We start from the raw sequence: 18,930 nt of genomic DNA, 5'->3' as shown, positions 1-18,930 counted from the left end.
ACCCGATTTCTTCTTCTTTTTTTATTTTTATTTGCGAGTTGCAGATAACGTAATTCTATAGTCCTTGAGGTATATTATTCAGAGAGGTGGACAGTACTTGCATGAGAAATTGAGACCCATGTTTAAATAATTACACAAATTAACTAATTATTCATTACCTTGCGGCACACATTGCAATTTACGAATTGTAGTCGGTGAGTTTGCAAGGTGTATCCAATTGGCGTGAATTTACAGAATGACACCAGATATGCGTCATCGAACTCGACGTAAAAATGCACTGTTCCATTTTTTATTTAACGAGACACTCTTTTATACATTGAAGCACTAGAGTAACTTGAACACCCACGTATTTCGTCCCGCACTTTGGGAGATAACATCTCGAAACTGGCGTCACCCTAAAGATTAATTTCACGTGGATACAAGTCTTGCAATTTCACCGGCTACAATTCATAGATTGCAATATGTGGCGTTAAGTAATTGTTGAGTAGTTATTTGGGGAATTTCGGTTAATTAGTTGAATATGTGCTTCGATCTCCCGCGCTAGTAACATCCGCCTATTCGAATAACCCTGCAGCCCGAGGACCAGAATTATGCTGTATATGTCACGGGAGGTATTAAAAAAAAAATTCCGTAAAACTTGAAAAGATTACCTCCTAGACCCGCTTTGCTGTAGTGTCGCTAAACGTAAGGACACATTCGCCAATAGTTACTGGGGAAGTCGGTGGCTGTGCCGATTTCCTTGGGCCTGCAGTGATCCCCCACTTCGGTGGTTCGCCCAGCAGAGAGTGTTTCGACACCCGCGCCGATGGTTGTATCCCCCCCCAGGTGGCGACCTTCGAGGGCTGGATCGAGGTGATCGAGAAAGTGTTGGACATAGAGGGCGTCGACCTGCAGCCCCGTCGGGAGGCCAACCCCTGGTCGCTGATCTACTTCGCCATCTTCCTCGTCATCGGCGCTTTCCTCGTGTTCAACCTGTTCGTCGGCGTCGTCATCGACAACTTCTACGCCAAGAAGCGACAGGCTAGTTTTTTTTGCTGCTCGCTAAAAATACATTCCGCCCGAAATTATGCGTATGTGATGTATACATATGTACCTTCCGTCATTTTTTCATATTTATTTCTTTGTTCTAACGTTTGCACAATTTTTAAAAGTCGCCTGTGGAATATAGCACGAGTGTATTCATCGAGATGGATTACTCGAGGAGGCAGACATTGCTCGCACTGAAAGTCTAAATGCATAATTGGCTGATTAACAAAATTGTACTAAAGTGTGTAAGTAGTTACATTAGAGCACGTATCGCGATATACGATTCAAGCCAGTAATTTAACTTAAATAGGAACGAACTTTTAAACTATTGCCAGTTTTGAGATAAGCGCTTTCAAACTTGCGCTAAAATTGCACTGTCGTTCCACTTACTTTTTCTTAACAGAACGCCTTTCTATGCGTTGAAGCTCAAAAATTACTGGAACACCAGTGCATTTCGCCGCAAACTTTGGGAACGCGTACCTCGAAATTAATGTCATCTCCAGAATTCGTTCCAAGTGGATATGACTTTCCAAGTCACCGGCTGCTATTCGTAAATGACAATGTGTACCGTGTCACTCTAAAAAGTTAATTAGCGAAACTTTCATACCGGACACGTCTTTCATCCTGCTACATTTTTCATAACTTGCTACACGCTCCCTTTTGTTACAGACTTGTTTGCTGCTTCTGTATGCCGTGTACTGGCGCTCTAGTTCTTGGTTATGCTAGACGACGTCTTGATTGGCCTCGAGAAGTCTCGCAGCAGGCCGAAAGCTTGAGCAGAAGGCAGCCGTAGCTTTGCGTGGGTCGCTCGTCTTTAGAGCACCAATGCGGTTTTCGCTACGGGACCATTACATTTTTCTTTCAGCGTGTGTGATGCGAAACTTAAGAAGAGCGAACAAAAGGACTGCAGAATGAAAGAGCTTCGTTTATGTACGTTAGTTCTTCTTCGCGCCACACACGTTGACAAAGTAATGTACGAACTGCGATCCACCATCTGTTTGAGCTGGAATGGGTGTCGACAGCGATATCATGGAGGCGCAGTGCCCGCGGATAAGGAACGCTTTTGCTTTACGCGTTACGCGCGCGTGCCTCAGCTGGAGGAGGTCCACTCGGAGCCCACGGCAAGCGAGAGTCAGCGCCGGTACGCGCGTTCTCTGCGCCGCCTGCTCGCCCAGAGGCCCGTCAGCTTGGTGGCCAGGCCGGCCGGCAGGGTCCGAGGATTTCTCTACGACGTGGCCGCGAGCAAGGAGTAAGTGAGAAACGTCCGGCCTCTGTAAGTCGCGTTTTCTGTATTCAAACTGTCGGATCAAATTTATTCACCATTAAAAAAACAACATTGCTGCACCTTGCTACGCACTTAGCGTGTGCTGCCGGTAAGCTAAGGAACTCAAGCTGGACCTTTATTGTTCGTTAACAGCAAATAATAATGATGTGAATAATAACGTCGCATAGACCGATAATTGGATCGAGACGAACAGACATTGAAGCGCGTATCGATTAGAAATTTCTCTTCGAGAACGTGCACGCAGTAATGCCCCTCGATGTATTAATTGAATTAATTTCATACTGGAATAGCGCCACAAGACCGCTGTTCATTATGGTGGCAAATGCTGGAGAAAGAAAGAAAGCGTGATCTGCAATGAGAATGCATGTCTTCATGGAAGACTTTACAGCAACTGACGCGTAGGCCTGGAAGTTATGTAGGAGCTGTTGCCACAGCTTGCACATTAAAAGAGTCCCAGGTAGTCAAAATTAATCCGGGATCCCATTACGGCGTGACTCACAGTCATATCGTGTTTTTTGGCACGTAATACCGGATAATTTATTGAAGTAATTAAATAATAATTCACTACCTATTTGTATTTGTATTTGTATTTGTATTTGTATGCTTTTGTATGTAGCAATTGCTTTCCTTCGAAGCGCTCCTGCTTTCCTTGGCAGGGAAGTTGCTGCTCTGACGAAGAAGAGTCCCCTTGGTTGGTTGCAGCGATTTATGACGCACTGTTTTTTCATCTGTCAGCTTTCCTTTTGACTTTGGTACAGCGCACTCGGACGGAACCAGACACCATTTGCATGGACCCTTAATCTAATACTTCTGACGCAACCTAACCTAACCGAATCGAATCAAATCAAGCCAAATCAATCAATCAATCAATCGATCGATCGATCGATCGATTGATCGATCAACTCGACCCGCTTCTGTCGCGTTCGCGCGGGCGCAGGCTGGCTGTGGCGTCCGCGGCGTTGGCGCTGCTCAACGGCATGCTGCTGGCCTCGGAGCGCTACGAGTGGAACGGGCGGCAACGGGCGGCGCTGGGCCGCGCGCACCTCGTCTTCCTGGTGGGGCACGCCGCCGAGCTGCTGCTGCGAGCCGCCGCCACGGGCGCCGCCTTCTTCGCCGTCAAGTGGAACCAGTTCGAGCTGTGCGCGCTCGTCCTCTCCCTGCTCGGTTAGTGGCTCCCACGGCTTTCATGCGACTGCCATTCTTGGAATTTGCCAGACCAGTTTTCTTTTCGGCTATCTAACTGTGCAACCGATCCGATATGGGTCGATCCAGCAGATAGTGCAGTTTTAAAATGTGGGCCGATCCCTCGAAAATGTGCCACTGGGTACATGCTACGTGCGGCTCTTCAATGAATACCTTTGTCGCCAACCTGGGTCGCTGAGTATGTGCCTCTGAGTATGCGCGTACTTCGCGGAGGCGCCGCCAGATGGCGCAGCGTGTCTAGAGGGAAGCGCGAGTGAGGAACCAGGCTGCAGTACGCGCCTTATATATGGCGCGTTTCGGTTATTCGCATACTTGAATAGTCATCGTCGATGAGTTCTGCCCGAATTCTTTAATGCGTTGGCGTTCTCTGGGTACTTCAAGCCCTTTTAGGGCGCTCTCTATCTATGTGTGTTTGTATTGTAACATGGCGAGAAAAAGACTGAAGAAGAAGAAGAGGGGGACGACGGTTCCTGTGGCAAGTGGCATCATTTCAACGGCTATCTTCCAAATCGACCATCTCTGCCAGCCTTCATCTGTAAATAAACACACAGTCATCCGTAGCAGTGTTGGTGGAGGTTGCGGGGTGCCTCGACCACGCAAACACGATCCTCCAACCACCTCATATTCACCGAAGCCGCCGCTTTGCTGGTTTGCCTTCATTACCGCTGGTGGTCGAGATGTCACGTGATGAAGACGGCACCCGGACTGTACCAGCTCCAGCAGCCTTTTCAGTACCAATTTCAGCGGCGGCTGGTTCCTGGCAACGCCGGAACCTGATAGAGCCTCGATATTTATCAGGCAAGTCCGGCGAGGACGTGGACGAGTGGCTTACCCACAACTAACGGGTGAGTAACTGTTACCACTGGGACAGCGGAGGTCAGCTCTCGAACACTTTGTTTTCCTTGACGGACACGGCGCTCATGTAGTTCGATAATCACGAGCATACGCTTAAATCATGGGATCGCTTCTCGTCTGAAATCAAAGAGCGTTTCGGTGATTCCGTCGCGAAGAAGAAGCAGTCAGAACAGACGCTGCTTCAAAGAGCCCAAGTTACAGTCGAGACGTGCACAACGTATACAAAATCCGTATATTGAAGCTCTCCAAAACGGCCAATCTTGGCACGCTAGACAAAGTTGATCCCTTGTTGAAGGGAATCGCCGAGGATTTTGATAACTTCCTCATCGGCAAGGAGAGCATCAACTCTGTCGCCGGCGTAATGCGTCATTGCCGCATTTTCGAGACCCTCAAGAGGCGGCGTATCACACCGAAGTTTAGCCGGCTCGCAAATGTTACGACTGTTGCTAGCGTAGACGACTTCCCATCACTCGATCTCGCATCTACTATTTGCCAGGTCGTGCGGGAGGAGCTGAGTCGACACGCAGAAATGACCAACGACATAGGTTTCCACGATGCTCAGCAGTTTTACCCTTTCGCACTGGCTCCTCCGTCCATTGCTGAAACAGGTGTGGAACACTACGGCGTGAGGCCGCCATCAATGATGCAGCGTAATTACCGCCAGGAGACTAATTACCACCATACTTCCATATATCCACGTACCTCGTCCACTGGGTACCCGGAACCAAACGGGCGATCTTGTCGGCCCGAGCATCCTAACATCTCCTTTCAAGGGTACGACGTCGGCCGGGAGTCTCCTCTGTGTTACAGCTGCGGTGCCACTGGGCAGATTTCTCGTTTCTGCCACCAGCGTCGCCAAACGCCAAGGTCGTATGAACCACTATCGATATGATGTTGTCCCGACAGTCGAAACTTTGGTCATCCATGGTCTCAAAAATAATTTGCGACGACCTTAGCAACAACGTTCCATTGCACGATCACCGCAGTAATTCTCCTGTTTCCGACCGCAGCTTGACTCCGCCTTCTTCACGCCAGCGTCGCTCTCCCTCGCTGCGGTGACGTGAATTGTCACCACTACGGGCGGATACTAGCCGGCGCGACCGATGTAAGTGAGGTCACCGGAAACTATACGACACAGATGCCTCTGCCGGTTACAATGCTGAGAAAGAAAGTGGAGGCGTTAATTGATGGCGTGTCTACAATGGCCTTGGTGGGCACTAGGGCTATATCTGTTATGAGCCTTTCTTTCAAGAGCCGCCTTCGTCGTAACGTGATGTTTTCCTTGGAGAGTCATACTACAGTCTGTGGTGTAAGCAACGATATGTTTCGTCCCCTTGGTGTTTGCGCTGCAAATGTTCTACTGGCTGAGAAGTATTTCTTAACTGAATTTTTGGTTAACAGTGCACGCATTGACCTTTTGCAAACAGGCGGGACATCTGTTGATTGCGGTACCGGTGAGCTTTTTGTCAGCAGCGTTTTTGTCGCAGAAATTGTTGATGAACGAGCACCTCAACAAAATACATTTGCTCTTGCTGATGAGGCGACGCTGCCTCCATATTCGCTAGCGTCTGTTCCTGCCGTCGCTTCTGTTTATACCGGTGGTTGATATGACGCCATCGTGCAACCACTCACCGATTTCTGTGCTAAGAAGGACATATTGGTGCCTAGTGGCGTTGTGTCCGTGACCAACGGAAGCACGTCCTTGTGGCACTAAACTGTTTTGCCGTGTCCGTACTATTTCCCAAACACACGAAGCTCGCAGTCTTCGACGACGACACGTAAAGTTCCGTTACTGTCGTCAGGGACGAGATGACTTTTCCAAATAAGCAACCTATCTGTCCACTTAAACCCAATATTCAGAGCATAGTCAGCAAGTCCCTGTGTTCACATGAACGTGCTGCCTTGGCACAAGTTCTATCCCGGCATGCTTCCTTATTCGGCTTCTTCTAAGGTGAAAACCGTACCACTCTTCCATCTTCGAGCGCTCGCCATCGGATGGACACCAACTCAGCTCACCCTATCCGGAAGAAGCCTTCTCCAGTGACTTCATCGGAACGGAAGATTATGGCTGAGCAAGTGCAAGAGATGTCAAAGAACAAAGTTACCCGAGAGTCTTCGAGCCCGGTGGCAGCTGAAATCCATACTGATGTCAGCGGGATCGGCATTGGAGCAGTGCTTGTGCAATGATACAATGACGCAGAACGCGTTGTTGCATATGCCAGTCGTTGTCTCTGCTATTCTGGGCGAAATTACGCTGTCACGGAGCAAGAATGTCTCTCGGGTGTTTCTGCTGTACAAAAATTTCTCTGTCATACGCATATTTACGGTCGCCCATTCAAGATCACCGATTGCCATTATTTATGTTGGCTTACAAGTCTTCGAGATCCGTCTGGTCGTCTGGCACGATGGGCTTTACGAATTCAAGAATACAATTGTGGTAACTTACAGTAGTCGCCGCCATCATGCTGACGTCGATTGCCTTTTTCGCCTATCATTGGCAACAACCGACCTCGATGAAGGCAGCTTCGATGACTGTACGGTCGTCAAAGTCCAGCTGTCTAGTCTATTCGAAGTCTAACTGTCTAGCTGTTATTCTTCTTGAATTTCCCGGTGTTACCTCTTTCCACCAGTAACAGCGTAACGACATAAGCTTGGAACCTCCATTTGTTGCAGCCCACACTCCCAAAGCCAGTGGTTGGTTTTGTATACGTGATAGCTGGCTGCAAAAAAACTAACTATTCCGCACCGCGAGCGGCGATCGCTTCCTCCTCGTTGTGCCAGAAAGTCTTCGAAGTGACGTGCTGCGTGCCATGCATGATGACCTGACATTCAGACATCTGGTATTCGCCCACACGCTGCGGCGTGTCCAGGAGTGCTTTTACTGGCCACAGATGCGTCACATAAGAAACCAATACGTGGCCGGCTGCTATCAATGCCAACGTCACAAGCAATCTTGCAAGCGCTCCATCAGGCCTTCTCCACCCACTGATTCCTCCGCATACACCCTTTGAACAAGTTGTTATCGACCTCCTGGGCCCCTTTCCACGGTTATAGAACAAAAACGGATAGGTCATCGCCTCTGTTGACCATCTTACTCGCTAGGCTGAAGTAGCATTACTCTCGTCCACAGTTGCTTGCGTCACAACTTGTTGCGTTTCGTTATTCTACCCCTTGGCCCACCTCGCGTGATCACAGGTGACCGCGGTAGGCAGTTCGTCGCCGACGCTGTAGAATAGTTGCTTCATCTGTGCGGTGCACGTCCGTACGGTGCAACGCCGTATCGCCCACAGACCAACAGTCTTGCTGGACGGACTAACGGAACGCTGACAAACATGCTGTATGTATGTTTGTACGTTTGTATGTCTGTATCTAACCGTCTTCCCGCCTACCTTAGTCACTGGGTAGTCAGTAATCGAATGGGTAGCGCATCGGGCTGCTTTGCTGAGGTAACAGGGTTCCAAACCAACCATCGGGCCAACTTGGGTCACTGAGTACGGGGCAGTGCGAACACACGTGCCGCTCTTCAACGAACCTCTTTCACGCCGACATGGCTCACTGTACACGCGGGACTGGGTAATCAGTAGTGTTCGAAGAAACCCTTTGATGCCAACTTGGATCACTGTGTAGGTGCCATTAGGTGCTAGCCGCTCTTCATTGAACGTTTTCACGCCACTTTGGGACACTTCACAAGGGTTCCTCGAGAACAGCGACCCGACGCATTAGCAGAACCGCCACGAGTGCACTGGGTATATTCCAATGCTCAATCAATTTCTCGCCAACTTAGGTCACTGAGTATATGCCACGGAGTGTGCGGCCAAGCAAGGGAACGATTTTCAGTGTTCGCAGGGACCGGCGCGCCAGGCTTCGCGTGAACTTCGCGGCAGTGCCGCTAGATGGCGCAGCGTGTCCAGGAAGAAGCGCGAAAGAGGAGCCTGGTTACCGCATGACGCGTTCCCCGGCGTTTACACGCACCGGCGCGCCATGCATTTCGGAGGCCATGAGCAGGCTTTGCGGCGGCAGCTCTATACGACACCGAGTGTTGCTAGGGAAGCACAAAATAGGAGTCCCGCTGCAGTACGCGCCTAATACATAACTCGTTTCAATGGTTTCAATACGTTGCGTCGCTATACTTCAGTGAATCAATGCTAGCGCATTACTGGCGACAGTCATCGTGAGGTGGGTTCTGCTGCATTTTTTAAACTCTAGCCTCTCAAAACCCAACGGAGAAAAACAGGAAGAGCGGAGAAATCGTCCGCCCGACGTATACCGGTACGGCAGGCATACGAACAATAAGGAATAAGATGAGGAGTTACGTAGATATGAATGTTATTTAAACAACAACAAAAAGTGTTACGCTCATGCAACGCACCTATTGGAATCTGATGTGAAGCGAAGTATCTGAGAATTGGGGGATTAAACGCCATGCAACTAACGCCTATGCGTAGAAATGTTTACTTTCCTTTTATGCAGCGTGTAAATTCGTTCACTGTATATGCACTACGAAGGAACAACTTTATTCTTGCGCAGTTTTTGTTTATTGCACTAACCCGTTCGCGAGCGGTACCGAAACGCAAACACCAAATCGTGCGGATGCCCAATGTGAGCTTTCTAAGCGGCGATGTCCCCAGAAGTACAAACCCGAGCCTACTTAATTCAAGGAATAGAAGTGTGCAACGAAATCTTGCACACCTATCATTCGAAGTGCCCAGCTTCTGGCGGATGTCTATTGAAATCGCGTGAACCATTGTGGCGATATGTAAGTCAAAGTGCCTAACAAGGCGCCTTTTCAATAGAAATGCCCGATATCCTCTTGAGCTATAGGCACATCTATTTCAATCCCTAATTTCGACATCTACAACCACAAATCACGTAGAATAGCTCGCGCTGTAAGTGGGACCTGTAACGTAATAGTTTTTCTACGAGATTCGGTCCGACGTACGACACTCGTGGTGCACTAAAAACTTAACTGTAACTGACGCGTTGTGTATGTGTCGCGCTTTTCTTGGTGTGTTCGATAAGTGTTATCGTCATTCCACGTATACGCCTGGGTCCCCACGCATACTGACATAAACACACGCACACCTACAAGCAGCCATGCCCCCCGCCCCCCTGTTCACCTCAACACGCTCTGCCCCCCCCCCCCCCCCCCAAGGCACACGCGCACATGCACACACACATGCGCACGCTCGCCGGCTACATTTTAAAGTCAACGCAGCCGTCGTCTTCGAAACCGATTATGTGCTCGGATTGCTTGACGTCAAACAGGGGCGGGCAGCCTTCCGGCCTCGCGTCTCGCGACTTTTCGTCCTTGTTACCCGATCATTTATATATATGGCGAGGGGCGGTTATAAAGTAGTCGCAATATTGCAAACGCTCAGTCTTCCAGATGAGAGCCCGTCATTACATCCGGGTCACGTCGCCACACGCGCTTAGCAATTTCCGAGAGAGAGAGAGCTCGGCGATCACGTTCGCCCAATGAGCGAAAGAAAAACTGTACACGACTCCGAGGTGACGCGTCGCATTGCGCGAACCGTTATTAACGCCTGTCCCGCGCTGGCGCGGCACGCCCATAGGCAAACCAGCTGCCGCTCGGCGGCTCTCAGGCGAAGCCGACCCGGCGGTAGAATGGGGCCAAGTTCAACGGACGACGTCAGCTACTACGTGCTCTCCGCGGCGATAACTTTGGTGCTTCTTTTCTGACTTTCTGCGCATGAAATTCTCGCGTTTATATTATCGGCGCGTCTACTCGCCGCGGTGGCAAGGAGGCTGTGGCGAACGGCAGCTGAGGACGGCGATTCGAGTCTTGACTTGGCGGCTGAAATCCAATGATGGAGGAGGGATAAAGCAAACACTGTGCACTGAGCTTTGGATACACCTTGAAGGACTCGAGGTGGCAGAAAGTAATTCGAAGCCCATTCCTGTGGCATCTCTTACAACTCATGCCGTATGACGGGACGTCAAGCGACATAATTCAATGAATGAATGAATATTTACATTAGCCTCTTTAACAATTGTAACAGTATTTGTGACATTGACTGTGCCTGGGATGCAGTCGTTCCGCTGTCTGCCTTTCGTTGAACTTCCGTACATCCATCCCAACGTTCTCATTTTCTTCACTTGCATCACTTCAATATTCATACTTTTTTATGCAACTATCTTCGTCCCCGTGCAGCATTCCTGGTCGTATAACTGTCTTGAAAACCTTGCCGTTCTTCGACGGTATCGTTATGTTTCACAGAAAATCCGGGAACAACCTTCCAAGTCTTCCCTTTTGTCTGTATTCAGCAGACATCTCTCTCTATAGGCGATGCTGTTTCGTCGACCGCTGGGCTTTAGTTCTTGAACCAAGTCGTTCTACTGAGCGCCATGCCATGCAATTTTAGGCATTCACTATAGGATGACCTCTTGTGCTGCATGCATAGAGGAAGAAAATGCTCTAGAAGGGATTGTTACGCCAGGTGTATCCAGTTTTGGCAGGCCAGACTCTCCGTGAAGTAATTCCATTCGCTTTCTCACTCGAAAAGTCTGCCCAACACGTGACCTCATAGGCACGTTCCCGGTAGTTGCCAATCGACAAGAATTCGGTCCACCGCTCAGACGTGGTTCTGCCTGCAGAGCGGGAGCACTAACACCTACCACGCGTTCTGACGCGACGATCACGTGTTGGACCGACACGTTTAGCTTTGTTCGTGTTGCGCCATGCTCGCACCGAGTTCCTTCCTGCCTCCATGGCTGCACGCCACGTGCCCCGTTATAAAACTTTCGATTCTCAAACGTCTATCCTCTGGAGGTTTTCTCCAATGCTCTAATTTCGTCGCTTCAGTTTCTTTCAACATTGCACAAAAGACCGTGTCATTTACACAGAGAACCTTTCAAGATGGTGGTTGTGTTCAAGGCTTTCGGATGAAACAGGAGCGGGCTTATCGCCACACCTTCGTAGAGCCCCACAGTGCAAACTCAAAGTGATTGGTGCCCTCTGTTGTATTTCATTTACTTATATAAACTGTTGCACGAACTGAAGGCTTCTTCCCACAAAAACTGCTATTGTTAGACAGCCAACTTTCAGGTGCGGTCACCCGTCAAATGTGGCCGCAGGATACGCCGAATATTGATCGCGGATAAGACGAATTATTAGAGAGACCGGCGCATTGATACGGCATAATCTACATCATTTCAAAATGTATTTGGTTTACTCATCATATCCAAAGTGATCTCAATTTAATCTTCAGGAGCCCGAGCAGAACAGGAGCGTTGAAAAAAGTAACTGGCAATTCTTCAGCGTAAATTGAAATTGTCATAGGTTGAGGTTATAGCGAGCAAGTTCCTGACAAGTTTTCCGATTCTTTCAAAAGTCAAAGATCACTATTTTTTGGAATTCGTGCGGGTTCTCTGTTCACAAGGACTCGGACGGACGTCTGTCGTCGTTTTATGTGCGCACCAGATGGCGCAGCGGTCGTGAGTTTATTGCTCTACGTTAGGTTCAAAGTGTGCAGCATCGTGCGAATTAGAATTACTCGGAGAACAGGGCGAGTGGCGGATTTGTATTATTTGTTGTGACAGAGGCGTTCTCCTATAGCTGATGCATTAACTATGTGCTCTGTAAGTACGTTGAATGCTTGTTATTGTTGTTTTTCCTTCATTAAAAACACCACGTTGGTGTTCCCAATCTCCTGACATCAAATTTCGTGTTCGTAAGTCTTGTAACAAGAATTGGGAAGTACCGAGGAGTCATCGAGTCCTCGAAACTTATTGGCATAAAGTGGACTTCTCACGCAGGTAAGAATCTTGTTCCGAAACTTGTTGAAAAGAGCGCGTGCTCTAAGCATACTTCGAAACGACTCGTGAAAACGCGCCACCGAGGCTGGTGACTTAGGAAATGTGGGAATAATTGCCGGAGGGCTAGAAAGCATACAATTGTCTCCCTGTATGCGAAGGTAACGGAGTGCCATGAAAAAAGGTCGGTATGAGGCATAGAGCAGCCAATAATTTGGGAACAAATAATTTACACGAAGTCTACGGACAAAACCCAACAAGATATATGAGTCGACGTGTTCACACGTTGTCACTGTCGCCCTATAAAAGCCACAAGAGAACGTCTGTAGATTTCTTACAGAATGTGAAAAAAGAAAAGCGCTTGTCACGGTGAATTCTGGCGCAAGCGTGATGCTTTACAAACTTGGACAGATGCTCCGGTCACTGGAGATGTTTCTACGTGTTTTCTTTATTTTCTCTCTCTCTCTCTCTCTCTCTCTCTCTCTGCGATGCGTGTGCGTCATGAAAGTAACACGCCACACACCTTCCAACCAGCGATAACTTTCTTTCTTTTTTCCGCATTCGCTCTTTAATATGCAGATGTAACAGCGGCAAGAGCCATTCACGTGCGACCTTTTCTCTGCCGCGTTGCAGGCTGGGAACATTCGCCTGGACATTAACGCGCTTGTTTGGTTGAACGAGCATTAAGCGCGATGGTGCGCTCTGTTGCTTGCGGTGCTTCGAACACGCGAAACCCAGGGCACACGCCCTCGGTGCGCCAGTCTCTTTAATACTTCACAAAACAGCCGCGCATAAAGGGCGTCAACCCATCACGCAGACCGATGCGGGGCCGTTCGACCGGAAATTGCAGCGCAATGAAGGCGAAATCGCTCCAATGCACGCGCCCGACATCGCGTTAGATACAACGGCGCGGACGAGGTGAAATGAACCGACCGACAGCCACGTCCGAATGGGTGATGTTAACGAACGTGGCGTCTATGACGTGTTTCCGGCTCCGCAATCGCTTTTGGTGCGCGCAGTTGGCAAAAGCACAGCCTTCGAAATCTGTTTCTGTTACCACCGCTTGGGCGTGGATTTTGTTGGGGCGTGAACCACTTTTATCTAGTGGTCGGAAGTCCGCCCAGTGGTTTTCTTACGTGATATTATTTCTGTTCTTTTCTCTTTTTTTGAAGACGCTGGAGGGGAGGGGGGGGGGGGCTGTACTCAAGCAAACGTTACGGCCAAAGTACAACCATGCAACGGGAATTCATGATCCACTTGCGAACACGGCATCGCCATTTTTTATTTTTTTTTCGCCGCCCACCAATGGCAAACTTCCATAGGTGCGGCCGAACTTTGTCCGCGCACCGCGCACAGGCTCAAAATCTCAGAGCCGAATCCACTGGATAGGAGCTGCGCGTCACCGCTTTGTCCACCGATATACTACGACCAATCAGAAAATCAAGGAGGCTGCATCTCGTCTCCCATATATAGGTCTCGCGTTTCCTTTATCGGGGGTCCAGGATGGAATGCATAATATAGGAGACGAGTGAATTGAAATAGGGGGCAATGAAGGACAATTTTTTTTTCGCCGCACGCATTCGGATGGTAATTTACCCTTATGACGATTTGACTTGTTTATGATGCTACGATCCTTACGAAGCTATGACGGTATTCTAAAAGAGTTGATTGTTGCGCTAGCTGGTTTTCCATAATTTGTCCATAATTTTCTCCTTGTCTTCGTCTACCTTCCTTGTTTCCGTGTTTTTGTCGCGCCAAAATACTACTTCAACTATGACGGTTATTGAGAGCGATTGATTCTTTGCACAAAAATGCTAGAGCTGGTCGTTGCCGACACTGACCATCGCAACCGTCGTCGTCGTCGTCGTCGTCGTCATCATAATCATCGTAATCATATGCATTACATAAGGGTATTACACCAGCGTCTTAAGTTTATCAAGGTTAGACGAGATGGTGCACGAAGCAGACCTTATAACGGGGGCCTCGAGAGAAAGTCGCTAGGAGTGGTCGCACGGCAGCAGGCACCTATTTGCAGGAGCAGACATCGATGTCAGTCTATAAGCCAAGCCACATATAGCTTATGCACGCGCTCATTCTTTCGCATAGGAGCGCTTACTAAAGCTGATAGAACGCTACCTTTGTGGGTGACTTTCCATGTAACGTTGCAATCACCCATACAGGCTTCGGATGTATGGGGGACAAACGTATCCTCTTATCGTTCGTTTTACAAAAAAAAAAAAAAAAAGCGACGAACCGTGACGCTTTTCAGATGATGCTAGGAGGAAGACATTTAGATAAAGTCTGTACAGTTACTCTGCAAAAGAATAAAAACAAAATAGGGATAGGGATTTTTATGGCTTCGTTCGGGGTACACGCGAAATGAACAGAGGAGACCATTTGGGCTGATCACGTGCATTTCCTCTGCTTGCTGACGCACTATCCATGCCACTTTCTGTTACAGCCGGTTTGGTTTCAGCTCCCAGTAGTGCTTCTTGGGAGCAATATGCCATGATTTATGAAATATCGATCTCCGATTATCAGCGCGCATTAGACCTTTGTAAACGAAGCCTGAGCACGAGAGCGCCTGATGGCAGGGCGCCAGCCGATTTCCGCCCGCGATCCGGAAAGCACACGGTGGCTTTAATATACTGTGATAAGACTGCAACGACGACTACGTCGCTTATAGCAAGTTCCGTGCAACAGCAGGTATACGCAGAAACGGCGTGGCTGGACTGACACGCGCCCCACGTCATAATTCACTTACCTATAGAGGGGCGCATTTGTACATTTTAGACATTCCCACAACGATTGTCGTCGTCGTCGTCGTCGTTGTTGTTGTTGTTGTTGTTGTTGCTCTACAATTTGTCCGTATTCGTTCATTCTTAGCGGAAGAATAAAGGGCAGCCGAGGCATCATTTCTTGCAGCAATAAACAATAACAATGTAGCTGAATCCGTTGACCCAGACAGTACAGAGAACGAATGCGAACTGACTCGATACACCGCAGTGGCTCATACCGTTTAGATCATTCGCCCACTCATCCCGAGCCACATAGGGCGCGGTATTCGAAGAACTCTCTCTGTGTGTGGAGGCGAAGTAACCTGATTTCAAGCGGAGATAAAAGATCGGGAAAAGGAAAATGAATGTTTGTACAACCAACAAGACCTGCCTAATCAAGATTGCAAGGTCAACTACTCGCACGAAATTCATTTTTGCGTTGAACGTGCTTGATCAGTCAGCCTTCTCAACAACGAAGACAGTAATGGTGCCTTTCGCACGAAAATTCATTATTACGAAACAATGGGGGTAATGTTTTTCTGACCTTGTACATCGTTCAGTTTTTATTGTCAAACAGTAAGTTTATAACTGAGCCCACAATTCATCAACGTTATCAGCAAATACTTCAATATTTATAAAATACATTCACTCCAAAAAAAGTTTACACCCTTTGGGTTGTATATTTGCCACACAACAATAATCGTTATCTCTTTTGCTTGCGTTTCCTTTCTTGAAAACTCTGCGCTCGCTACTTTCCTGTCGAGAATGCTCTGTCATGCTGATAACTCGCATGCCGTTCGTGACTTGGAAGTACCGGGATCGCAGCATTAAAGAAAGGAAATGCGGGCAAGACATGATGATTATCGTTGTGTGGCAAGATACGACCCAAAGGATGTCATTTTGTTTTAGAGTGTTCGATAGCTTTTTAATCTTGTTATGTATTGACGCAATGCGTTCCATTAGATATTACTGAATTCATAATAAAGGTGAGAATCTCTGCCTTGTCGAACATTGTTTTCTTATTGAAAAGTTGTGATCGCTGACTGAAGTCGGAACTCACCTAAAAGGTGCGAGAGGGGTTCATTTAATTAATACCCTATAGTAATAGAGCAGGCAAGTCTGTCTAATTTCTAGAAGCATACAACAGAACGATATTGGAATACGAAAGGAATTGTTATACAGCAGTGCATATAATAGCAAGCAGGGCACAATCACACTGTTTAAAAAAAACTATTTTCCGATGAGATAGTTTCTCCCGAAAATGGAGTATTAAATGTGTTCTTCTATATTTGCCAATATAAAGGATTGGTAGTTTCTTCTTTTCCTTTTTCTTACGCTTAACTGTGTTTCGAGGCAGTGAATTACAGTAAGTAGAACAGAATTCATATTTAGATTCCCGTAATTAGTTTAAACTGACCTTCGCCCGCTATGAATACGAGAGTGGCGCGTGGAAAGTGGCTCTCCACTCGCCGCCGCTTTCGCCATCGACGTTCGCGGAGGTGGGGAGGAGTCCGCAATCAGGACCGTCGTCGAGCGTTGTGTTCAGACTCGGTTTCTCCACCTATAAACGCCCACAGTAGCGTCCTTCGGGCCGTGGGGGAAGGCAAGCAAACGCTCGCTACAATATTGATGGCGGCGCAGCGGCGGCTGTCATTAAACAGATCGATCGGACGACCCGCGGACGGCCAGGTGTGCTGCCCTCACCGGCGTGTTTGCCCCAGTGCCCCCTCCCCCTCCCCCCTTCCCCCACCGGAGGCGGCGGCGGTACAGTGACCGTCAAAGTGACGTCGATCGCCCCTTCGTCGCTCCTGCGTCGTCTCTCACCCACAACCGGCGACTACATGGGACGCGCTTTTCTTGCGTATTTTCGGCGTATGACGTTAGCCGTCGTCAGCGCGTCCATCGTAAGGAGCCGGGATGAAACTGGCTAGTTGGTGTAGATCTATTATTATTATTATTATTATTATTATTATTATTATTATTATTATTATTATTATTATTATTATTATTATTATTATTATTATTATTATTATTATTAAGCTTTGCCCTTCCAGAATATACCACGAAATGTTGCGGTTCACGTTGTCGTCCGCTCCAGTAATGTCTAAAAAAATCACATATACCAGCCTCCAATCTTTCGGGATAGGGTGTAAGGTTAGGGTGCCCAGCCCTCACCTTCAGGCTGAACGAGTAGCAATTTCTGATCTGTTTGCCCCCTCTTCGCAAGAAGTGAATAATACTGTAAACTTCGTTACTTCGGTGGTCCTATCGAAAATGGTTCGCAATATTGAGAAATGAAGACCACCAACGCGGATCCTTCGCTATGGTAACACACAGGCAGGTTTCCATGTCAGGGCGTTGGTCGGATTGGCGTGTGGCCTTAGGCAACGTACGCTCTTCTTCGCGTGTGGCAGCTTGAACCCCGGAACGACAGGCAGTGTCCAAATCGCACAGCCGGCGACAGTTCTCTCTGAGCAACGGGAGCCAATCTCGAAGGCTATGGCGCCGTGTACTGCAAGAGCCGGAAGCGATTGGTAGTAGCTGAAAACGCATCATGGATACGGTGTTTCCGACTGGGTCTATTAAATCACTCAAGCGCATAAACAGGTTAGAACTAAAAAAAAAACGTAGGCATATAAAACGTAAGGAATCATCCTTTCCGCTCTTCCCGCTTCCCGCTTTGAGACGTTTGGAACCCTCATTGAAGTTCACAAACGCAGGGACGCTTCGAAAGGCTTCAATAAATGGTTCTCGATCTGACAGACCGAGTTCGGTTGCACAGTCAGAAGAAGCGTCAGACGAACGTTCTTTTCGGGCCTAAGAAACGAGCAAGAAATGCTACGACCGTGCTATGGTCACACAGATTGGGGCCATCGCCGACCACGTGCTTCTCGCATATATCTCTTTGCAGAGTTGCTGTAGTGTTCACCAGTCCTCAGCTGCCATTGGGGAACGAAAACTACTTTTCAACATGGTGTCTACAGCCGTCCGTGTTATTATGTTCGAAGGCAAGAGTTATTACCGGAAGAATTATTATTGCACATGTTCAAGTCACGCATCACATCAATCATAATACTTGAGAACTCTCCACGAGGCTAGAGAAATTACGGACGTTTTACAAGAGCATAAATGCGGCAATTTTGTTCTTACTTGTTTTGTTTTGTGTTCACCGTCAAGAGTATATAAGCAAAATATGTTCCCTGATTCATTCGTGGACATTCATCTTCGTGGACATAAAGAAAGGTACGCTAAACCTGCACGCTACCACCGCACCGGTGAATAAATGACCTTTTCATGAGACGGGATCGCCGGGCCAGGCACACCACGTGACCCTGCGGTGAAATATTGAATTAGGCCATGGGTTCTTCCGTGTGTGCAGAAGGCTTAGAGGAACTAAACCAGCACGCTTTTTGCACACGTCAGCCCGAGAAAGCGTGTTACATAATCATGCCATCTCACGAAAGCTACGTTCTGCCACTTGATCATTCTCCGAAAAAAAAAAAAATCTGTCAGTTTCGCCCGGAGTGTGAAGCATTGACACTGACAGCAAGTTTTAGCATTGCGCTTCTCGGGCGGTGATCTATAGGTACACGCTGGCGCAGCATGTGTGCGCGAAAAAGCCCGCAATACAACTCCTGCTATGCAGAAGGAACAGCGCCCAAGCATGCTATACCAGGCGTCTCACGACGCTAGCGTGACGAGGCGTCGCACCTGGATATATGGTGCACGAGGTGAGACCGACGGGAGACCGTTGGCGTCCACCCGCGTCCAAGTGAAGTACGTTGGCTTTTGGCGTCTACCACCCGTTCCAACCCGGTCACTGGCACAGCAGCTCAACAGGTGCACTTAAAATGTGTGTGCGCGCACACGACGAATGCGAGCAGCGCAAGACAGAACCAACGACCCTGGTACACTGTGTCGATTGAGCGTATAGTGTTGGCGGTGCGAACCACTTCGATTCGTCGTTTTTTTGCATACCGCGCATGCGCCGTGGAGCGCGAACGCTCAACA

The 18,930-nt window shown here is 48.4% G+C and overlaps 1 protein-coding gene across 1 annotated transcript in view; it reads left to right on the top strand.

The window, feature by feature from the left end:
* The first annotated feature begins 842 nt into the window (after nucleotides 1–842).
* The window catches only part of LOC142572558 (sodium channel protein type 11 subunit alpha-like), a 31,849-nt gene continuing 13,761 nt past the window's right edge, over nucleotides 843–18,930 (top strand). Inside the window, exons 1-2 of the mRNA XM_075681747.1 lie at nucleotides 843–2,275; nucleotides 3,249–3,475. Of these exons, the coding sequence (XP_075537862.1) occupies nucleotides 1,938–2,275; nucleotides 3,249–3,475 (565 nt within the window). The 5' untranslated portion in view covers nucleotides 843–1,937. The remainder of the gene's footprint in view (nucleotides 2,276–3,248; nucleotides 3,476–18,930) is intronic.

The sequence above is a fragment of the Dermacentor variabilis genome, chromosome 2, assembly GCF_050947875.1.
Source record: "Dermacentor variabilis isolate Ectoservices chromosome 2, ASM5094787v1, whole genome shotgun sequence".
In the NCBI taxonomy this organism is placed as follows: Eukaryota; Metazoa; Arthropoda; class Arachnida; order Ixodida; family Ixodidae; genus Dermacentor; species Dermacentor variabilis.
Note: the sequence above shows the minus strand (reverse complement) of the source record. Positions and strands in the feature narration are given on the sequence as shown.